Consider the following 24,114-nt stretch of genomic DNA (forward strand, 5'->3'; position numbering starts at 1 on the left):
TTTATATAGAGTCAATTTAACTGCTCTTAATAACAGACCTGTGATTTTCCGTTTGATCCCTGTTCAATGAAACCAGCCTCCTCCTTCCTCTTCATTTACACACAGTCATTCACTCTCTCTCCTCCCACACACCTTGTATGCAGAGCTCATGTTTGTCTCTGCACCTGCGTCTCTCTCTCCTCCCCTCGTCTCCGTCTATAACTTGTCTGTATGTCCTCGTCCAGAGTAGCTAGACCCACTGGTCCGTCCAGCTGTTCCCCTGCCCCATCAGCCTCTGCCTCTGCTGCGGCCTTTGCGCAGACTTTCACGGGATCGGACATGTTCGGGGTTTTTGTTTACATCCTCATTTCACTGCATCCGTTTTTCCCCAGCCTGTCCGTGGCTGGCAGGGAGACTCCACCGTGGTTCATGGGCTGCGTCAGCGGCAGCGACTCCTCTTTCCTCGGGCTTTGTACACCCAGGGGCGCCCATGACCTTGACCCGGTAACCTGCTCTGTGCGCTGTCTGGATGAGGGGTGAGTTCGGGGTGGGGTGAACCGGGGTAAGAGCAGCATTTCATAAACAGCCAGGTGGGGTAGTAGTGCTATGTCTGGTGTGACATGACTTTGAAAATCCGCTTTTTGCAATTAAACATAAATAAATAAAAATCAATTCCTCCTGGGAGCTGATCGTTTCTCCACGGAGAGGCAGATAATCTAGTGTTAGACTAACCTATTAAAAACTATGTAAAAACTGACTTCAGCTACAGGCTAGATGTTTATTGTAGCTTAATGCTCACCATATTGAGCTCTCATAAATAAAACACAAGTAAAATTAGAATAAACATTCTTATAAATCCCTCAAACACTATTTCTGTAGCAGAAAATTAAGCGAAACCCCAGACAAGCTTCTCCCATAACATACTTGACATTGGCTTCATGTTCTTTTATTTTGATCTTTCCATGAGGAAATTCATAAACTACAGCTGCTTTTTTTTCCAATAACAAAACAAGTCCTAAACAATGACACTTGACCTCTGGGCTCAGTTGCTTTTGTGCAACTGAGATGTTCTATTTTATTTTATTTTTTGCAATAAGATGTAGCCTAATACTGCAGCCAAGATTTACAACACATTTTAATGCAACACATCTGGGATTTCCAGCTGTTTTATGTCACATGATGATCAACAAAACACACTGGTTTATATGGGTGTGGTGTTGGGTTTATGTGTGTTTTAGATCATCTTCACTATTTGTTGTTAAAAGGTACCAGGTTGCAGCCCTGACCTCGGAGAGCTGTTACTGTGGCAACAGCCAGCTACAGGGTTTGGTCGTCAGTGAGTGTTTCGATGCATCTTCCAGCGGAGGGTCAGATGTCAGAGGGGAGAGTGAGAGAAGGTGAGAAAGACTGCAGCCTTTTCCTGTCAGCATCCAACCATGACTGCTCTGTTTCGTGTCCTCGTCCATATTGTGACTGAACACACAAACGTAATTCAGTAAATCATGTAAAATTTGCCCTAATGGTCGGTTCACATCCCCTGAAACTTTCTGGGATGCTTCTTTAACCATGAATATTTTCTTTTCCAGTGTGCTGGATTTGCCTGTTGGAGGCGAGCGGGGGATTGTGGCGCTCTACAGAACTGATGGACCATTTGTGCACAGCATTAGCCTGTCCTCCTCTGTGGACACAGTGCAGGCTGGGGAGAGTTTTGTTGTGGAGGTTTCTGGAAAGCTGGCTGGACGCCCCGACCAGCCAACAGGTCAGCTGCCTCTGAGTCTTACACACACACACATACACACACACACACACACAGGCTCCTGGGAATCCTCAGGTTGAGTTCTGTGTTATAATACTGTTAATAATACTTTTTGACTCCGCAAATAACTTTTTCCTAATTTTTTAATTACTTAATTCTTTACTTTTGAGTGAAAACATATTTTTTTGAGATACTAAAATTAAATTATTTATTTGTTATACATTTACTATAATTTCAAATAAAGCACTTGGGTTTGGGAAAAAGTAATCTTACATATCTTCAATTATATTACTTAATATATTATTATATATTTTTTAATGATAAATAATTAGATTTAAAATGATTACATGGAGAGGGTTTGTCCATATGCAGGGCTGCTCAAACTGTGTTTATTTATTTATTTATTTATTTATTTATTTTAACTTGTAAAGGTTCAGTCATTCATTCAGCAAAGAACAGTTCAAGCTGCCTCATAAAAAATGAATCACTGTATGAATGAATCACATGTGTGGACAGAAGCAGGCAACATCTGTATTCATTATAATAACATGACAACTGCAGATGTGTGATGTGGTAAAAAAAAAAAAAAAAAGGATCACAATATATTTTTCTGAATGAATTGTTACTATTTATAATTAAAAAAAATCATATAATATAAAATAACTAAATCAAGATTTGATCTTAAAATTATCAATCTTGAGTAAATATTTTATGTGTCTTGTTGGACAGAGTTCTTGTTAATTAATCTTTATCTGGTGGGATATGTCTAAACTCAGAAAGAAATCTCTGACTGTTTGATAAATATATTTACAAACAAAAAAAAAAAAAAGAGTACAAAGCATAAAATATCAGTGTTTTGTTTTTTTGTATTTCAAATCTGTTTTTTCCCCTGTGATTTTCAGGGATTGAGAGTTTGGGAGGACAGGACCTCTTTTATGTCACTGTGGAGTTCCTGGACACGACCCCTAGAGGTCAAAGTTCACAACATGTCAATTTGTTGGATGATGGCTCTTTTGCCATGTCATCTGATTGGATTTTGGAAACTCCGGGAAAATATGAAATAAGTGAGACAACTACATAAAACTCTAATTAATACCGAGTGATTAATGAATTAATAGTAAATATATAACACTGTAAAACTGTTTCTCTCTATTTTCTCTCTTATCTTGTTATTTTGTGTTTAGATGTTAGTGTCTCCAACCTCCTGTCCACGCTGTCCTCCACCCTCCACCTCTCCGTCTTGCAGCTCACTCCAGATGGTTTGCTGATCTCTGTGCTCCACGGGCCCTTGGGCGTCCCCTCCTGCGCACATCTGCAACAGACAGAATCACTCAGTGAGGCCACGCAGGCAGCGTACCTGGGCGACCCTGTCACACTGCAGGCGTACACGGCTCAGAGTCTGAGGGCAGCGAGGCTCTGCTGGGCGTTTGGGCATGAAAAGAGAGCGGAAAACAAAGAGGTGGAGAGAGAGAGAAAAGCTGTGAAGACGGTTTGCCTCCCTCCGTCTGACAGTTCAAACAGCACTTTGGTAAGAAGGACTGAGAAAATATTATTATAGCTCATAATGCATCTTAAAACCAAATGTTTGCAGTAGCTATGAAGGTTGAATCCACTTTTAAAATTTTAAATTAAGTAAGAAGGGATTTGAAGGGCTTTTTAAACTGTTCCTATTTATCATAAATCAACAACAAGAAAAAGCATTATCTTAGCTGTATTGAGGACCTTAAATTACAACAATATGCTTCCAGTGGTTTTATTACATTTGATCACATTCCTCATGTCTACTGTCTGGCCTAATTGATATATAAGAATGAATATCATTACAACATGAAAACTGTGTTTCTGTCATAGTTCCAACATCTGCTTCTCAAAAGTCCTGTCTCATCTTCAAATATGGAGATGCTACACAACACATTTATAAAGGATGGATGACAACAAATATATAATGTGGCAAAAATGGCATTCAAGATTTATGATAAATTCTAACACATGTGAAATTGACAATATATAATTTCTACTGCAATGTATTTTTGCATCTTTTAAAATGATCAGGATGACAAATGTCACTGCAAAAATAAATGTATTCGATCTGAGAGATTTTTGCTAAAAACTGAGAAAACAACCAGAACTTTTAAATAATGTGGAGGAGGAGAACATGTTGTTCAAAATTCAACAAATGTAACTTTTACACAAGTTAAATCATGTCACTAATGTTTCAGAATTCAAAGAGGTCAAGGGTCAACACTTTGAATCGAAAACCAACTGGTTTCTATTTACAGAATTAGTTAGTAGCCACTTCCTGAATGAGAAAGAAGCATAAACCTCAATACACATTCTGAAGAATAGGTTTGTGTTGCATAAAATACAAAGGGTGAATTTTATTTAACAAAAGTATTTTTCTTTTTCCAATTCTAAATTCCTCCAGAACTGGACCTTTGAATCAGAGGGAGTTCACACTGTGTCAGTGAATGCCTCTGGTGCCAAAGGATGGAGACAGCAGACAATACGTGTTGTAAGTACTCTGCTGTCCTGAAGTGACGATGTTATTCTGATGTGGCATTAATTATGACAAATGACTACTAACCATTTTATAAATACAATTCCCACAAAAAGGACCAAACACCAGAACTGTCTACTTATTCTCTCATACTGACTTGTTACTAGGACAGGACAGGAAAAACTAAACAAAACAAAAACATAGATTTTTGAAAAGAATAAATAATTTACAAAAATGGTTGAGGAATGTAATTTTTAGAAAACATTATTCAAACTGCAGTAAATAGTATTCGGACAGACTGTTTTCAGCAGTGGACTTATACATATTTGGTTTTTAAGAAAGTTATTACAGCTGCAGAATGGTGTATGAGGAACTGTATTAAAATAAAGTAGCAGTGTCCATGTTCATTGGTCATGTAATCCAGTAGAAAAATGTAGTTTATTGTTGGCTTTTTCAAATAGTATTTTAATTCACAGAGGAATAATTTATATCAGGATTTGGCTAAACAAGCACTCAACAATGTATACAAAAAAAAAATCAAGGGTAGTCCTTAGTGTGTGCTTTTTCTCATATCATTCACTTGCAGCACAATGTGTCTGTGTGTTCTCGCAGGTCGTTGTGCGTCCTGCTGTTTCTGATCTTAAAGTTTGGGTTTCGAAGAACCCAGAGCTGAGAGCTGGAGAGTGCATTTCTGTGGATGTGGAGCTGTTCACCACCATGAAGGACCTACTTGTTCTCAACCTCACACTAACTCCAGAGCACGACCACAACGGTGAGAACCTGTCTGACATCAGCAGCAAAGGAACTGACACCAACACCTGCTGTGGGCGCAACACCGACAACAACAAACACAGCGGCGACATAATAACGAATAGGAATAATGAAACTGACATCATCAGTGCCGACATTACTCACATGAATAAACGTAGGAGTCCTACAAGGAAAATTACTGACTGGGAAAATGGTAATGACCATGACTGTAACTGCAGTAACGATGGCAACAGCCTCAATCAACAGCACAGTAATATCTGTTGTCACTGTGGCACCAAAACTCATCCCCATGACTTCATCCACCTTCTCCACACCACCAACCGGTCCAGCTGCTTTCTGCACCTCCATCTTTGCTGCCACCTTCCCACGGTGGGACAGTTTCACCTCTCAGCATCTGTTGCCTCTGCTTCTGATCCCTCATCAGCGCTGCTCTCCACTATCCTGCCTCAAACCCTCATGGTGTACGAACATATCCGAGCCCTGAGGCCTTCTGGGAGATGGATGTCAGTAGTTTCAACGTACACAAATTTTAGCCTGGAGGTTGTTAGTCGTGGGAGCCGCTTGGGGTCACAAATAACTTGGACTTTCAGCTTGGACAATGCTGTTGTGATGAACAGGACAACAGAGGAGTGGAACATCAATGTGTATCTTCGAATAGCAGGATGTTATAACGTCACAGTGAAGGCCTTTAACCCAGTCAGCTTGGACTCGTTTCAAACACAAATGCTGGTTCAAGATCTGGTTGGAAAGCTGACGCTGAACGTCCCCAGTGTGATCAAAACAAATCACAAACAGTCAGTTATATTTAGCGTGGCAGCGGGGACTGATATGACTGTCTCTCTGCTGGTGAACGCAACACTGCTGTACAGAAACAGCAGCTACGCTACAGGAGAAGAAGCAACGGTGGTTTTGCTTTTCAACCACGTCGGGACGGTTGCGGTTGAGCTTCGAGCTGAGAATCGAGTGTCTTCTCAGAACAAAAGTATCAGGGTGTGTGTTGAGGGGAACAGGAAGGCGTCACCACAAGCTGAAGCTAATCCAAACTGGCAACCACCCACCAGTCACAGTCGAGTTCACAGCCTGGGTAACGCTGGTAAGGAAGTACTTTTAACCGACAACCACTGAGCAGTGCAAAACATCTGAACATTGATAAAGGATTTAAAAAAAAGAAAAAAATACTGTGGCTTTTACTTACTATGAATGATAAGAAAAATATATTCTGTGAATCTTTAACCAGAATAGGTGGGATTTTCCCAAGGTCCATATAGCAGCAAATGTTTTGTTACAAGCAGCTTTAGTTTAATAGAGAGGGAAGATTATATAGGCTCCCTTTAGTTTTTGCATTTTCAATCAATCATTGTCAAGTTGTAGGCTACATTTAAAAAAAAAAATAAAGTTGATAAATTCTCATTATGCCTTTTCATATTATATATCATTTCCTTCTCTCAAGGCATTGTTTTCAAAAAAGTATTTGTTTTCTGCAACATTTTTTTATATTTGTGGGGCATATACATAATGCATTGACCATGTGGTAATCTGTTTTGTGCCTACCAGTACGGATCTATTCAGAAAAACAAGCCTACCCCACAAATACAGACATAACTTTCCAGGCTGTGGCTGATGTGCCAGACCCTGTAGAGTTCATCTGGCACTTTGGAGACTCCACATCAGTAAGAAGAACCAAGACAAGCACCGTCACCAAAAGATACCACAAACCTGGCAGGTACTGGACACATATGAAATACACAAATATCCATCCACATTTTTTGCTTGTTGTTTTTTTTACTTCTTTTTTTTAATTATTATTATTTTTTTTATTTTTTTTTACCAAGCCTTGAAAAACCAGTAGCTACAAAGATTGGTGTTTAGTTTTGTGGCAGCAGCTCATCAGCTTCAATGTATCACTGGGCGTCCAAAGCTGCCTCCTAGACTTATTGAACTAGTGGAGGACCAGGCTCATAAACACAGGCCTAAAATTTATGTCCTTCAATGCTGACATGCTATAGGCCAAGCTACCTCATTAGCTTACATAAATTATTCATGATGCATCCATATCATTAAGTCAAATGAACAGCATTAACCGTGGTTACCGTACCTTTGAAGCTGTCTGCGAGGTCCAATTGTCCATTCCTCCATTGTTTGTCCACTAGTCCATAAGTGCCCACCAGAGGAAAAAAAACAAAGGGGTTTTTCATAAAAGTAGTCCAAATCATTAGCGACTTCATTAGCATTTCCCCCCTTCAGACTGCCTCCCTGCGGGTAGGCCACTGTCTGTCTTCCTGCTCGAGTCCACCTAATGAACGTGAATCCTGTTTGCATCTTCTCGTTGAAGCTCCGACTGACAAAACAGGAACGACGCCATTATATTATTATTATTATTATTTTTAAACTAACGCTAAACGTTTGTTTGTTTAACCCACGTCAGAAAGCAGGATGTGGGCGGAACACGCAGGTGGCGCCAGGTAGGCTACTAATCAAAGCTCGGTCCTGGGCTCTGATTGGTCGGCTCCAGAGAGGGGCGGGGACTCCGGGGAGGCTAACGAAGGAGTTTCTGACCCTGAATAGCATTAGATAGTAAAATAACATTAAATCTATTTTAGAGGCCATAATATGTTGCTAAGTGGCATAATTTCATCTATTACTGACAGAAATATAATTATCAGGACTGTGTAGAGTCTTCTGGTGATCAGTTTAAGAGCTTGTGCATATATGTTCATACCTTCAGTTTTTCCCCAATGCAGGTTTGATGTAGCTGTGGTCTTGTCTGGTTCTCACACATCCGTCACCTCTGAGGCGTTCCCCCTGGTGGTCCAGAGAGCAGTGAAGCTCAACAGGCTGGTCCACCAGGCCTCAGTCCTGCAGAATCAGACAGCGACATTAAGTTGCCGGTTCAATGCTGGGACCAACCTCACCTTCCTCTGGAGCTTTGGAGATGGATCATCCAGAGTGGGACAGAGCACAGAACACCATGTCTTCCACAGGTGAGCCATGGTTTTAATGATTACTTTGTAAATTTTTATTTGAATAATGTTCTAGTTGTTATTGAATTTTTTACTTCCATAAAAGCAGAAACTTAGGTTACTGTCCATATTTCTATGTCATGATATTGCATGCCCTCTCTTGTTAATCCTTATTAAATTAACATAAATAAAGAACTTCTAAATCCATCATTTACTAAGGCTACAGTATGTCTTAGTGAACTTGTTAACTGTTCTTTCAATGAAATCTTCCGTAATGTGTAATGTGTAATTTTATGCGTTTCTTTCTGCAGGATGGGAGAGTTCAGAGCCGAAGTGACAGTGTCTAACCTGGTTAGTTCTGCCTCTCTGAGCAGTCACATCTTTGTTGTGGACCAGCCTTGTCAGCCTCCACCAGTCAAAAACATGGGTCCTCTAAAACTACAGGTACATTGCCAAGAAAACTGTTATTTCAATCTTCAATAGTGAAGTAAAGTAAAGCTGAAAAGAAAATTCTCCTCCTCCTTCTAGGTGCAGAGACATGAGGTCATACATCTGGGGGTGACCTATGAGACTGAAATGGACTGTGACGTATCAGGAGGCGTTCAATACACCTGGAGTCTGATGGACTCTGCAGGCCGGACCCTCCTTTTGCCTCAGATAGACACACACAGACAGAGTCTCACACTGCAGAGCCACCTCCTGCAATATGACACCTACACTGCCATAGCCAGGGTAAGTAGCTGTACTGTCCAGAGATAGAGCAACACATTACTCTTCATAGCCTAGATCAACTGTGTTTTGACCCCGTAACTGTAATTGCTCTGCAGGTCCAGGTTGTGGGTAGTGTGGTGTACAGTAATTACACTGTAAGAGTTCAGGTGATGCCGAGCCCTCCTGTGGCCTCGATCCAGGGTGGCACCAACATCTTCATTAACACAAGGAACACCACCATAGTAACGCTGGACGGGCAGAGATCTCATGACCCTGACTCTCCCATGAACCCACTCAGGTAGAAACTCTGGTCAATCAAATTTCTAGATTTCTGGCCCACAACTTTGTTCATTCCTGAAAAGATCTGACACAGGTTTGGCTAGAATTTGACATATTCTCTTATTTTTCCTTTTGATAGCTACAGCTGGGCATGTAAACCACTCAGCTCCATCGTCACCGCCTCCTGTTTCACCCAATACGTTCCCACTTCTTCACCTGTGTTCACATTTCCTGTTAGTTTCTTAAAAGGCAACTTTGACCAGTTCCACTTCACACTCACCATACACAGTGGAGAGCGCTCAGCGTCGTCAGAGACCTTCCTCACAGTCCAATCAAACCTGCTTGGGTGAGAGTCCAAAATTCACTCTATCTCAAGTGTGTTCATGGATATGCATTCCCTAACTACTGCTCAGACTGGCAAACATATGTCCTTCATAATCAAGTGTCTCTTTTTATATGGCTGGCCATAATGACAACATGCAATTATAAATTTACAGTTGAGGATAAAAAAAATCCTTTTAATTATACTGAATTGATTGAAATTATCTCTTGAATCTTGCTGCACAAATCTTATTTTAAAATTGTTTCTAATACAGGAAGCTGTTAGTTTATTGCCATCATTGCCAAGGAGACCAGGTGAGCTGGGATCAGGTGTTCTCCATCAGTACCTTGTGTGAAGACTGTAACGTTTCCCCAGAACACATCCAATACACCTGGAGTCTGTACAGGGTCAATGCCTCCACCAGGCCTGTAACAGAAGGTAAAATAAAAAGTTGACTCAGAATAGGACTGGGTTCAGTCTAGTTGAATTTAAAAGGTAATTAGAAATAGTACATTTCCACAAAGAAATACTTCTTTTCTGTTCTTTTCCAGTCCCTTTTTGTTCCACAGTGGATCTAGGTTCTCCTTCTGCAATTATTGAGAGTCCTGCCAGTTTCTCTCAGACCCTTGAGACTCCCAGCCTGCATCCATCTGACACAGATACCTCATACTACACTACTGTCCCTGCCCTGGCCCGTGTTGTCCTGCCTGAGACTGCTTCTGAAACTAGAGCCAGAAAACTACATCTGGACCTCACTGACAGTAGGACATCATCGATGAGAGGCAGATATTTGTCAAATACAGACGGTGTGTCATTAAATTCACCATAATAATAATGTAAAAAAAAAAAAATCCCCCAAGTATCATGATTTGGGCACCAATAAGGATATTAACAAGAAGTAATACTGCGCAAAGCCATATACAGTAATGGAGTCTATGAATTATTTAACAGCTTGTCTTTATTAATATATAGGAGAGGAGCGCTCTTATCTTTCCCTGGGAAAGTTTGACCCTCCGGAGCATCACACTGAAGAGCCACCACTCACCAGAGACAACAGTGGAGCCCTTTATTCAGAGCACTTTGACCACAGCGATGTTATCAGTGAATTTCCATTTCATTCAGCCGAGTGGGATTTTTCTTTCGCCGTCCTGGAGAGTGGTGACGAGGGAGGACGACTAGGTGAGAAAAGACTTGAGCTGGAGAAATAACTTTCACAGAGATAGAAATAAATTAAAGGTCTTGTTTTCAGATACTTACTTGGCTAGTTACATGATGTTTAATCAGGGACAAGTGTTTCAAACATCTGTGTGGTCCCCTCAGGCCTTAAACCTGCAGCAATTCATAGTTCCGCCACTTGGGGGCAGCAGAAACAAACTGTTATCACAATACGCAGTGATAGATTCAATGTGTTATTGGTTAAATATCCTCTTGATATCATCATTAACTGTTCACTCTTTTAGCTTTGCTTTTGGTCTCCACCAACTTGTAGCCTATGTGGCTCTGAAGCTGCTAGTTCTTCCTTGCGCTAAGTAGCTGCTAATTTTTCTGTTTGGTGCAGTTAGCATATAGAGCATAGCCTATTTGTAAGAGCAATCTGTGCTGTCCATGTAAATGTGCCATAAATAGTTATAAGTTATATATATATACAGTATAACACAGTTGGTTGCTTCTTATATTTCCATATGCACCGTCAGTGCATTTTCAGTGTCCTAACCGTTGTGCATGTTGCTGCAGATACAGATTATGATGTTCCCTTCCCAAGTGCAGAGGAGGGAGACCCAGGGGTTTCAGCAGGAAGACCCACAGGTATTGAATGTTTGCTCACTAATTGATATTGTTAATTAAGTGCTGATGACTGACAATAATTCATACAAACCAACTGTGTAATATTCCTTTTACGCTGATAGGCATAACAACATATTTTGATATTAATAGGCCTACAGACAAACTATAATGCTCTAATATATAACTTATCTTCTTTTATTTAATTTCAGTGATTTGCATTTCTTTTGTACAGTTTACTGTAGTAGGCTACTATACACTTTGCTATTATAACACTGCACAATCCCCAACTGTATGTCTGTCTTATCTTATCTTGTTCCTAGATGTGGACAGTGAGACTTTCAGTTCAGCAGATGACTCAGTGTTTGATCCGGCTGTACATGAAGATGAGGGGAGTAATCTGGTGGCTCCCAGACCGTCTGTGGTGATCCAGGAGCCAACTTTGCTCGATTTGCCTCGTGACCGAGTAGACAGAGGCCTTTTTGAGTCCTACACTTACACTGGTAGAGTATGCGGAAACTCAGCTACACACATTTATTCCCTCCACCACTCTAAATGTCAGACTTTAGGGTTAGGGTCATGTTTCTCTCTCTTTCCATCTTTCTAGGAATTTCCTCCCCTCTTCTCAGATTCAGACCTTTCAGCCTGAAGCCAGGGAGCAGATACATGTTGGATGTCACTGCCAGTACGTTTCTCACCAATAACAGCAACAGTAATAACTTGAAAAATTATAAAAGCAGTAATTAATGATGTGGTAATCGGTCATTTGTATCACTTATTCTCCTAATAATTATTAAGAGGAAGGAGATCTTGAACCTAATCCGATTGTTACCTGTCCTCAGAATCTCATCATAGTTTTCTTGGCCGGACTCAGCTATTCTTTAAAACCAAGCCAGCACCAGAGGGAATGAAGTGCCAAGTGCAGCCGGTCAGAGGGTTGGAGTTACACACACACTTCAGCATCTTCTGCAGCTCAGGGAAAGAGGTTCGCACGTCACGCACCCACACATGCCCCTAAACAAAGATGAAAATGCACAAGCATCCAAAATCCTGTCCATTAAAACAAATGCAAATTTTTGACTCTGCCTCAATGGAGAAAGAGTTGTGGGTGTTTCTTGAAAAAATACTTTTATTTACCTCTTCCATGTTCAACCTAATCACTGGTTTGTGCTGAAGGATTTACTGTATGAGCACAGCTTCAGTGCAGGAAGCCGACCCCCCAGGCTGCTGTACAAGGGGAGGGATTTCCAGTATTACTTCAGCCTTCCTTCTGGTGACCCTAGTGACGATTATAAAGGTACACTCACACATACACACACACACACACACACACACACACACACACACACACACACACACACACACACAATATACAATTAAAATGCACAAAAATACATTATTGTGGCATTTTATGACAGATATTTAAGGGAAATTATTTCTTGTTGTTTTCATAGTAACTATTTATACTGAAATCAGAAGCAGCACATATGGGACAGCCACTAAACCCTGTCCTGTTACCGTCCAAGTCCGACCAAGCTTCCTCAGAGACATGGCATCCAATAATGATCCGGATCTGCAGCTGTAAGAATCATCTCTGCCTTATTGTCACCTTACATCAACATTATGGTCATGTTTATGTTCCTGGGCTTTATTAAAGATACAGACAAACCATACTAGATTGTAGTGATAAATTTAGTCAGAAAAGATTTCGATTATATTTATCCAGTTTTAACAACTTTTTAACAATCTGTTCTTGATTAGGGATTTATGAGTGATGGGTGACGTGGACTTATCCCTTCATCTAGGCACTGCAGATCTGAAAACTGTGATACTCTGTGTGCATATTCTGGTGTGGTGTTAATAACTCCGTCTCCAGTTCAGGCTCAGGCTTGAGGAACCTGTCGGCTCTGATGCGGCTTGGGAACAGCAGAGAGATTGGTAACTACATCAGCCTCCTCTCCAGCACTCTGAACAGACTCAGCCTGGACACCAAGGCCAACACACAGGCACAGATACACCTACGTAATGTGCTCATCTGCACAATGTGTGAGCTCAAGAGCAGTGAACGGGTACAAACATACACAATCACACGACTCTATGATGACAGTAAAATTCCAGCTTATTTGGAATATTTTACTAACATGTCATTTCATCCACAGGCATCAATGGTGGACAACATCTCCATTCTCAAAGACCTTTTACAAGTTACAAATCAGGTTAGTGGAAGCTTGTTTCCTTTCATGGACACACACGGACAAAGAGACATAACTTGCACTCTTTTTTTTTATCTATTCTATTCTTATTCCCTATGCTTTTTTAGGTAACAATAGTGAAGGCCACACAAGTGACAGCTCACATCCAGGCTGTTTCAGACCTGTTTTTCGCATCCAGTGCCCCAGTGCATTATCATCTGGACCAGAAGACTCTCAACAGCCTGGTTGTCCTGCTTTCATCCCTACTACAGGCTGTTGTGACTGATTGTAACTTCAAACCTGAAATGCCCAACGTGGATAATATCACACAAGTGTTTGAATCAGACTCTCCCACAGGTGAAAACATAAGAAACACTGTTTTTTCTCCTGATGGCTGCATGTCAGCTTCATCTGCCACTGATCACATCAGAGAGGGAGGATCAACTGCAACAAAGCAGAAGGAACAGCTTGTTGTTGATATTTTGCAGACTGCGTCCGACCTGATGCTGGTGAGAGAAAACATTCAACGTTTATATTTGTGAGAATGTGTCCCTCCACACAGGTTTTTATCTCCGCCTCCATTTTATTCTTCTGATATCCATTCTCGTTTTTTTTTTTTCAGAAGTATATTTTGCTCCATAAAGTGCAGGAGCACGGAGTCAGGACGGATACCATCGTCTTGTCGGCCTCATACCAAAACCAAACCTCGACCGTCATCAGCAGCGGCTCGACCACCTTCTACATGTCCACCTCTCTGATCCAGCTTCTGTTTGCTCATCACACTGAGAGCAGGCGGCTCCCACCATGTGTGCTTAGCGTGGTGACTGAACTTGCCGATCCCCGGCTCAGTGGACCGGTGATCGACCTGAGTCTGTACAACTGCAGCACCAGGAGAAAGATCCTTGTTCGTTCCCTTGTTCCACCAATCAGCGTTGTGCTGCAGCATCCGCCAAAAAAAGTATGTTAATACCTCTGTTGTTTTTTTAAGTAAACACCATAAAAGCTGCAACGACTAACTCCTATAATGTGTAAATGTCTTCCCCGTAGGAGAGCTCTGTACGTGAATACGTCCTCCTCCGCACCCAGGCCAACTACCACAGCTTCAACATTACCCAGGACCACTTGCAGCATTCAGTCCAGCTGACTGTGGCGTTCATCCCATCGCCCAACAAGCTCTTTCCCATCATGCTGCTCTTTAGGTAGATGTATAGTATCTTGAGTTGTTGTTTCACAGCTGTTATCATCTAATAGTAGGAGGAAGATTGTGACACAAAACCAAACCAAGAGTCTCTGTTGTGACAGGATGTTCGAGAGGCCGACTCCCAGCATGCACCATCTCCACAGGGTTCACCACTGGGAGACCAACACCATACACATCACTCTGCCTCCATCCTATCTCAATGGTAAAAAAAAATCCTTTTGGTTCTATCTGTTGATTTTTTAGCACTAGCTCTTTCCTTTCTCTGAAATTTCCTTTTGTTAAATTATTGGTCATTTATAAAGTGAACATCAAATTAAAGCACAAGTGTGCCTTTTATCTCATAAACCAGTTTTATACAGAATGTATAATTTAACAAGGATGGAGCCAAGTGTAAAATGTCTAAAAAGTCAAATATATGCTCATTAAAAAATCAGCAAATGCATTTCCTTTATTTATTTAATGTTATTTTTAATACATCACTGATTAGTATTCATAGTCTAAGCTGGTTTGCAATCCTGACTCTAGATGAGCCTTTATACAAATATACAAAATTCAAATATATTAAAAACATAAATGAGACAGTATAATGGCCATAAAACTGTTGAGTTAATAATCATCATTCAGAAGCACTGAATCAATGAAAAGTTAATAGATTATAAAAATGTATCACCATGTAAAACTTAATAATTCACTGAAACCTAGGATTAAACTCACTCACCAGAGTCCTGATGTTTCCAGCTGCAGGCGTTGCTCACCTGGCGCTGCTGAATGCTGATTTTGGGAAAGCACCGAGACACAAGCATCAGAGTGAACAGATCGGCTACAGTCTCACCGCCGCCAGCAGCCTGTGTTTATCCTGGGACGACCACCAGGGGGCCTGGACACGTCAGGGCTGCAGGACACGGCAGACAGACGCAAGCCCTTCTGTCAACTGCAGGTAAGGACATGGATCAAGTGACATCAGTGCAGTGGACATTTTGAACTTTTGAACCCGTGACCTTCAAGAGATGAACAAACCCCCCGACACTGACATGGAAGAAAGAAGCGGACACTGTGATGAATGACATTAATGAATCACTTCTTTTATGCTGCTGTGTGCTCTTTGTCTCAGTTGTCACCAGCTGAGGCCGCTGACTGTGGTGCAGCACCAGATCCACAGCAGCCATGACACTGCTGATCTGGACCCGTTCCTAAGGTGATCTCAGCCTCCTCCTGAGGCTCCAATGACGTATTTAACAAGATTCAGCAACAGCTTTCTGTCATTGTCGTTATTTTACAGACATTTGAACTTCGACATTTCTCATTCTGCTCATTTTGGTCTGAAGTTTTGAGGATTTTTTTTTTTTTTACATCTTGTAAATCCTCTCTTATCTTTGATCACTTCAGTGTGTCCTGTGATCTGACTGTGCTGGCTGTACTGGTGCTGTGTGTCTGCCTCTACATCCCCGGGTTGGTGGTGTGCAAGAGAGCCGATACCGTGTTCCAGAAGAACAGAAGAGTCCACTTTCTTTCTGACAACTCTCCATTTGACTCATGTCTTTATGCTGTAACCATCCACACAGGTCTCTGTTCTGCAGCCAATATGAGTGCAAAGGTAAAGCTGCCATTTACTCCCTTTAAAGCAGCCATTCATCCTCTCCTGCTCCTGATCTCATGACTCTAATGAATGGCAAAACAGTGTAATTAAAGTGTTCAGTCTGTATCTGTATCTTTATCTTTATCAGGTTTACATAGTGCTGTATGGTGAAGATGGGTTCTCACATACAAGGGAACTACAAGTCCCAGGGTGCACTCTGTTCAGGAGGAACTCCCAAGACTCCTTTATAATCAGGTAAAATCCTCCTATTTTTATGTCTCAATGTAAAGCACTTTGGCAAATGTCACCTTCATTTGACATTTTTTTTAGATTTAGATCATTAGTTTTACAAATACCGCATGATCCACATTTTACTACTTTATACCTCATAATATATAGCCTATATATTATATATATGTAGCTTTTGATTATTCTAATCTACTTCTGCCTCAGTATAATCTTTGTCCCTGACATCACAGCACAGCCAACAGCTTGGGCCGTGTGTGGGGGGTCCACATCTGGCACGACAGCTCAGGACCAACTCCGACCTGGTACCTCAAACAAGTGGAGGTGTCTGAAGTAAGGACCATGTGTTTTGTGTTTGCTAACGTGCTGTGTGGACTCTCCGGGACTATCAAGACGGTTTATGTGTCTCCTTTTTAATCAGGTGAGCAGAGGGCTTGTGAAAGGACGCGCTTGGCTCCTCATTGGTCAGTGCTGGTTGGCTGTAACCAGGGGTGACGGCCAGGTGGAGAGAATGCTGCACGTCTGTACCCATGGATTAGGATTCGCAAAGGTGCAGCACTCTCATAAACATCTGAAGTGAAGACACTGAATAAACAGTTTTTATTCTCTCATGTGACGCTGTATCTCCACCTGCATATTCACAGATGTTGAGTTTGAAGCTATCCAGCTATTTCACCGACCTCCACATCTGGATGTCTGTGTACAGCTGCCCCTGCCCTAACCTGTTCACAAAAACTCAAAGACTAAGTGTGTGTCTGCTGCTGCTGTCGGGATACGCATGTGTCAACACACTCATCATTTCACAGATGGATGATGAGGTTTGTTTATGAGACCTCCAGTTTTTTTTTTAATTCGCTGTGTGAAGGTTTCAGAACACATTATCCCTACAGATGTGTTTCTAATCCCTTGTTTACAGTTGCCGTTCGAGTTGGGTATTCTCGATGTATCAGCTGTTTCTGTGACAACGGGTTTATTAAGCGCGGTGGCGGTGTTGCCCGGAGCAACAATGATATCGCTCCTGTTTCGACTGCATAAGATCAAGCTGATGCAGACGGGAGCTCAACATGGAAAAGGTAGAAAAGCTGAGAAGTACAAACAGCATTTTGAAAGTGAGGGATGGAATTCCTCCTCTTTCTTAAAATGTCAACTCTCTCCTGTATTTTCTACAGTCGTGCACACCCAATTAGACATTTCTGACCTGTGTCTACATGATTTAATGCATTAGACATCTGCCAAATAATGTATAACAATAATATACATAAGCAGGTGTACAGATGTTCCCAAGAAAGTGCTCTGTGAGTGTAAATTACTATGTAGCCATGTGGTTCTCCTTTACTCGTCTTCACATTTTTTCCTACCTCCACACCTCTCTTCCTCTTTCTTCCTAATTTTAGTGATGACTGTCTCCTCACAGGTGCTGACAGCGTCCTCCATCTTTCTTGGAGCAGTCTTAAGGAGTGGATACAGGACGCCTGGAGGCAGAAATACCAGGTTTGGTTAAAGCATCAATCTTTTCCCTCCGATTTCTCTCTGTCTATATCTCAAAGCATTTTTCATCCCTGTCTGATCCTTCCTTTTGTGTTTTAGGGCACAGACCTACTCTCTGTGTCTTCTATGATTCTGGAAAATAAAGACACAAAAGAAGAACCTGTAACCCAACCAAATGTGATCATGAGAAGACAGGATGATCCACCAGATGAGAGCAGTGTGGAGCCAGTGTTTCAGGATTTGTTGCTAATTTCAGAGGAGAAAAAGGCAGATCAGAGAAAAACATTTGATCTTATAAGTGAAAGCAGCAAGTTTCACGAAACCCAGAAAGATCACTTGTCCTGTATGTGGGATGAAGATGAAGCCATACAGAAGGAGGAAGAGGAAGATGCTCACCGGCCGAAGAGAACGAAAGGGAGAAAAGTGGGACCAACAGCCCAGTGGTGTCACTATGTGGCCTGGACTCTTTGTCTGCTCCTGTCCCTCTCAGGCCTGGTGCTGTCTGCAGTGCTGGGAATGAGGTAATGTAGTAGATGTGTGATTGCATTATGAAGTATATAAAGAGCTGGGTATTAGTCAATTATTTATTATTGATTGTGTCACTATGTCTTTGTGTCAGATTCAGCAGCAGTAAAGTTCTGCTTTGGATTCACTCACTCTTCTTCTCCCTGACGTCTTGCATCTTCTTCATCCAGCCTGTCTTGGTAAATGAATAACTACCTGTTTTCAAACATATACAAAATGTGCAACTTGAAATGATCAACAAAATAGATCGCAAACATGGTTCTTTTTCTTTTACAGATACTTACTGTGGCAGTAGCCGTCTCCTGTTGGTACAGGAAAACACCAAACTTTCACTCTTTCTCTGGAATAGAAGAGTTAGAGGTTAATGAACCAGAGGAGCGGTGCAGACCGTCTGCTCTCCCTCAGGAAAGATGCTCATACTTTGAAAAGGTGATCGCCACAATCTGATTGTTTTTTAATCCGTTTTATTCTTCTCAGTTGAAGCATGAAGACAATTATCTCTGATTGACAGCTCCTTGCTGCTCGTCGGCGAGCCCGCTACCTACGTCTTGTGCGCCCGCCTACTCCGGCTGAGCTGAGGAAAACTCGTGGGAGGCAAAGAAAAGAGACTCTTATCATTGACACTCTCAGGTGTGTTTGTGTGTCTTTGTGTGTGTGTGTGCAGCAGATTGTACTGTATATGATTTAAAACTATACTGTATTAGGAATTATCTCCTCTCTCCTCCTTATCCAGGGATTTGTCTGTCTGTGTCTCCATGGTGATCCTGATGCTGTGTGTAACATATAGCAGCTCAGTCAGTGATCACTACCACCTCAATAAAACTGTCAGGAAACAATATATAAGGTAACACATGCATATATTCTCTCTCTCTCTCTCGTTAAAACACCTTATGTACTCCAAATCATGTTTTATTTTTCAGCAGGAATGGTGCTGGTGATTTTATGTCCATACAAAGACATGAGGACTGGTGGAAGTGGACACAGACCAGTCTGTTAAATTTGCTCTACATGAATGCTTCAGCCAAATCTGCAGTAAGCAATGATTAAAAACCCATGAAATGTCATCTGAAGCTGGTGAAACAGTTGTCGTCTCACCCTGTCAAGGATTTCTATGCTGTGAAAATGTGAAAAATATTGTTGAGGAAAGGTTTTATTCCATATTACCAAACACATTTTTATAAATGTTGTTCAGCAGCCACACATCTTGATTGGAGAAGCAATCCTGTGGAAGAAGGAGGCAGACAGCTCATTCTGGGACCAGGTAAGCGACAAAAGGAAACATGTACTTGTATTATTCCACTATTTATACGTACTTAGTTGCGGTTTTCACTTATGAAACCTCTGTGTCACAAGGATCAATCTGTTATGAAAAGAAAAAGACAAGATTTAGATTTACTTTGTTCTCTCTGTGGCTCCTCAGGTACCAGAGGGACTTCGCTTATTCCTGTCAGAGAGAGGAATATCTGCTTACCCACTCTCCTCTGGCATGGTTTCCACAGCAACACCCTCAAGTACTACAGTCGGCTTAGGTCACACAAAGTGAGAGTCACACAGAAACTTACACAGTGGAGACAATCGGTATTTGAAAGAGCTCAAGAATATTTTTTTATTTATATCAACCATCATCATCATCAGGTCTGATGCTGCATCCAAACTGAATCTCCTGCATTCACGTGGCTTTTTGGACAGACGGACGGTGGCCCTGAAGGTCCAGTTTACCTTGTTCAGCCCTGCACCCAACTTGTTCACGGGTGTGACCCTGCTGGCTGAGCAGAGCCCCACCAGTGTCTTGTTGCCTTCCTGCAAAGTGCAGTCAGTCAGGCTGCATCACACTCCCTCTGCATGGGACTATGTTGTCATGGTGTGCCAGGTAAAATGCTCCATCACTTTTTATCTGTAACTACATCATATTCTAACTCTAATAGGCTATTTGCCTTTTTGTCAAAAGCCTGAATGTTCTTTGTGTTTTCTTCTCCTCCCTCTCAGCTCCTCTTCCTCCTCTTGTCTCTGTTGCACCTCTGCTATCAGGTGTGCACCATAAGGCAGGAAGGACTGATGGGATACTGGAAGACACCATGCAACTGGCTAGAAGTAAGACTGCCATATATACACACAGGGATATGAGAAAAAGAAATGACTCCAACAAAATCATGAAAAACATTAAAGGGATACTTGACCCGAAATCGATAATTCACCAATTGTCTACTCACCGTCATGCCAAGGAAGGGTTTGGAGAACTTTTGGAGTCATCAAAATGCTTTTGAAGTTCCAGGGGGGGTCCGGCTGGCAACAGATTTTCATATAATGGCGGCGGATAGAGCTCACTTTTGAATCGTCTAAAACACACACTATGAAACATCCAAATACCTCCATACTGCTTGTCCATACTGACCTAAGTGTCCTGAAGCCGCAACATGAAAGATTTTTGCTGAAAAAATTTATTTGATCTCTGTTTTTATCCTTGTTGTAGCAGTAGCTCCCAGTGGCTGTGTTGATGTTTGTGCGCATACGCGAGATTTGCTGCGAGATGTTCGTTCGTCGTTGTAAACCATTGGATGTGTGATGTAAACACGGAAGAACATCTCGCAGTAAATCTCGCGCAGCCACTCGGAGCTACTGCTACAACAAGGCTAAAAACAGAGATTCCACAGATTAAAAAAGAGATCAAATAAAACATTTTCTAACAACTTTTTCATGTGGCGGTTTCAGGACACTTGGGTCAGTAAGGTCAAGCAGTATGGAGGTATTTGGATGTTTCATAGTGTGTGTTTTGGACGATTCAAAAGTGAGCACTATCCGCTGCCATTATATGAAAACCTGTTGCCAGCCGGACCCCCCCTGGAACTCCAAAAGCGTTTTGATAACTACAAAAGTTCTCACAACCCTTCCTTGGCATGATGGTGATGAGAAAATTGGTGAATTATCAATTTTGGGTGAAGTATCCCTTTAAGCCTTACCCAGATAAAGCTGATACACATGCATAGACATGTGCACACACCAGTGTAAACAGGATCACAGTGACCTGGCTGAAAGGGTAAAGTAACCTGCATGCAGCTCTTAAACCAACATAAAATAAACCACAGAGAAAAAGGCTGTGAAGGTCACAGCACACAGCAGGGTTTAATACTGTGAATACTGTAGAATTAAATGCACTTTATTTTTTCTTTGTTTCCTTCTTTTGCAGGTCACTCTGCTGACCGTGATCCTAGTCTACCATGTGTATTACATCTATTACTCCATTGTCATCATGGATGTTGTTGAGGTGCTGCAGAGACAGAGAGGACACGTTGATATCAGCATCTTAGCAACCTGGGAACAAGTAAGAGAAATTGTTCACTGCATGTCCTTCATGAATTTATCACAGTATCCTCCGCTGAAAACTGCCCCACTTTAATAAATATAACTATGAGCATAATAATATTATCATTCTATATTATTGTTCATATTCCTAAATCTAATAAAAAAGGAAAACCCGACTTTGAGGTTGAAAATGAAAGACAACAATGTTTTTGTGTCTCAGGATATTCGAACCCTGCGCGGTGTCACACTCTTCCTACTCACCATGAAGTTTGTGATTGTGTTGAGGGTGAACAGGACCGTGGCTTCCTCTGCTGCACTCTTGACCCGCACTCTCTCCAGCCTGCTCTGGCCAACGGTAAACACAAACAGCAGCAACACAAGTAATAAAAGATGTTAATCCCAAGCACCACCTCTAATAATAACATTACTCTACAAACAAGTCACAGTTATTGCATTATCAATAATGCTACACTTTTCATATGTTCAGCTTCTTTATGTTACAATATGAGATTCATCCTTTAGGACGTCATGTGCAGTTTGACATATGTGCAGATTTTTCGGGGCTGAAAATTTAGGATGTTCTTCCGTCTTAGATTTCAGGTTTGATCCTGCTGGTGGCGCTGTCCTGTGCTGGGAATCTTCTGTTTGCACAAACCTCTCGGGCCTTCAGCTCCATGTCCCGCTCCCTTCAGACTCTCCTCGGTGACTACTGGGGCCTCAGACCTGCCAGGAGCCTCATCCTCCACCTCTCTGGCCGTGACTGTGTTTATTGGGGAGCCGTCTACCTGTCCTCCACTGTGACGTGGACAGCAGCGGTACACAAGGGTTTTCTATTCTTCGTCTGCACACACAAAGAGCAGTCCAGATCACTGTTGTGTTCAAACAGACACCTGTCTTTCTTTTAGACATTGGGTGTGGTTTCTTCATTGGTCAGAAGTGCCAGAAGATCCCAGAGCAGGAGGGACGTCTTCACCGTTGCGGAGCTGTTCAGCTACATCAGACGGAGGATGTCTGAGTTGACTGGGCCACGTGAGCCAAAATGGATGAAAAACCCTGTGGAGAGCAGAGTGAGAAAACAGCTGCAGAGGCCTTAAACAGTTTACTGTTGTATCACTTAATGTTTGTTAATTAAGAAAAGTCTCTAATACATCTCATGTGTGTGAGATTTTGAATTTACATTGTCTATATCATTGTGGACTTTTTTGTTTTTCAGACTTACTACCTTGAAGAGTTTGAGAGTTTGGTAGATGAGCTGTTGTTCAGACTCAGCTCCCTCTCTGACCGCCTGCCCCCAAAAGCCCATCAGTATATGGAGGAGGAGAGACCCACCACCTCACCCATACAGGAGCCCTCTGACATGGACACACAGGTGAGGTGAACCAGCCTGTATATATCAAAGTATTGTGTGTGTGTGTGTGAGCTCTCAAACAAACGTGAAATACCATAATGTCTGCTGTTGTCTTGACACTTTTTGATTCTGTTGCAGGATGTCGTAAGAACACAAATGTCAGAAGAGGTTACGGTGAATGATCACACAGATGTCGGTGGAGAAGTGCTACCTGAGTCTCATCTGAGGTCATAACATTTATCAAATATCTGTTATTTTAGCTGCAGACCATTGCTAAACTGAAATATTGTGCTTTGCAAAAATGATAATAATTCATTTCTTACGTTAACAGGTCCAAGACTGAACAGGAGACTCTGCACCAGAGAGTCCGACAGAAAGTCACTCACTCCTCAGATCTTGTTTTGGCATCTGACGATCTGCAGCAAAACAGAAGCACAGTGGAAGGATATACAAATGCTAAGGGACAAAACTGCTCATATCTCCAAGAGACAGCATCTCTCATCAGGATTTGGACAGAGGACGATCTGGAGAAGCAAAATGACCAGCTGACTGAAACAAATCACAGTTGTTGGTTAAGTAAAGCTCAGGCCATTCATACAGAGGTGTTGGTGGAAGTCCTGGTACATGAGGAACCTGTAAGTGTAGAGTCAGACAAACAGGAACATCAATGTGGGAGTGACAGTTCATGCTGGGACACTGCCAGCAAGTCTGCACTGTAAGATCTCCTCTTATGTGAACATTAAAGTTTTGTATGTGCCCAGCAACTTACTTTCCTATTTCATTATCTCTCAGATTTTACTCCCTGAATCTCCAAACTATGCAGAATGAACTAAAAAAAGATTTAAGATTTGAGATGTTTTGGTACAAAAACAATTCAGCTTTGTAACTGATTAATGGGCACAATTTATCATGGTTTAGAAAATAAATATAAGCTTTTGTGTTTGTCTCCATGTTGTATGTAAAAAATGATTCATCAAGTGATTTGTTTTGAATGAAGTAGAAAGTTATAAAGTGAGTAGCCTATAAAGTTATGAATAAGATCATGTTTAAAGCATGCAGACTATAATAGCCTAAATGAATAAATAATTGCAACATAAAACTAAAAAAAGCCAAAGGCATTTTTTCTTATTCACTCATGGTGGTGCATCATTATTTTGCATTGCAAATCAGAGAGTAGCTAT

The 24,114-nt window shown here is 41.6% G+C and overlaps 1 protein-coding gene across 1 annotated transcript; it reads left to right on the plus strand.

Moving 5' to 3' along the window:
- Positions 1 to 318: 318 nt before the first annotated feature.
- On the plus strand, positions 319 to 23,787 carry pkd1l1 (polycystin 1 like 1, transient receptor potential channel interacting). The gene is made up of 54 exons (XM_085764001.1): positions 319 to 515; positions 1,245 to 1,376; positions 1,566 to 1,738; positions 2,638 to 2,799; positions 2,920 to 3,263; positions 4,161 to 4,247; positions 4,845 to 6,096; positions 6,558 to 6,726; positions 7,745 to 7,984; positions 8,275 to 8,407; positions 8,492 to 8,695; positions 8,791 to 8,972; positions 9,093 to 9,299; positions 9,550 to 9,713; positions 9,827 to 10,081; positions 10,248 to 10,454; positions 11,010 to 11,081; positions 11,381 to 11,560; positions 11,665 to 11,742; positions 11,900 to 12,042; positions 12,234 to 12,354; positions 12,512 to 12,638; positions 12,934 to 13,126; positions 13,217 to 13,273; positions 13,378 to 13,758; positions 13,872 to 14,207; positions 14,297 to 14,448; positions 14,552 to 14,652; positions 15,189 to 15,387; positions 15,562 to 15,645; positions 15,837 to 16,044; positions 16,175 to 16,281; positions 16,506 to 16,605; positions 16,694 to 16,822; positions 16,917 to 17,090; positions 17,189 to 17,345; positions 17,687 to 17,763; positions 17,860 to 18,281; positions 18,380 to 18,464; positions 18,562 to 18,714; positions 18,797 to 18,915; positions 19,019 to 19,129; positions 19,206 to 19,317; positions 19,478 to 19,546; positions 19,706 to 19,824; positions 19,921 to 20,155; positions 20,272 to 20,376; positions 21,470 to 21,604; positions 21,806 to 21,940; positions 22,179 to 22,400; positions 22,491 to 22,652; positions 22,799 to 22,954; positions 23,072 to 23,160; positions 23,265 to 23,787. The coding sequence occupies exons 1-54, from the start codon at positions 319 to 321 to the stop codon at positions 23,650 to 23,652; spliced, it is 10,101 nt and encodes a 3,366-aa protein (XP_085620127.1). The 3' UTR covers positions 23,653 to 23,787.
- The last annotated feature ends 327 nt before the right edge of the window (positions 23,788 to 24,114 follow it).

The sequence above is a fragment of the Trachurus japonicus genome, chromosome 20, assembly GCF_045865225.1.
Source record: "Trachurus japonicus isolate A0001 chromosome 20, Traja_1.0".
Classification (NCBI taxonomy): domain Eukaryota; kingdom Metazoa; phylum Chordata; class Actinopteri; order Carangiformes; family Carangidae; genus Trachurus; species Trachurus japonicus.

Bases quoted from the DNA above. Each gene is read 5' to 3' on its own strand.
- pkd1l1 (XM_085764001.1), top strand. From the start codon at position 319: ATGTTCGGGGTTTTTGTTTACATCCTCATTTCACTGCATCCGTTTTTC. The intron at 18,282-18,379 runs GTAATGTAGTAG...TCTTTGTGTCAG, and splicing joins TCTGCAGTGCTGGGAATGAG to ATTCAGCAGCAGTAAAGTTC. The intron at 23,161-23,264 runs GTCATAACATTT...TTACGTTAACAG, and splicing joins CTACCTGAGTCTCATCTGAG to GTCCAAGACTGAACAGGAGA.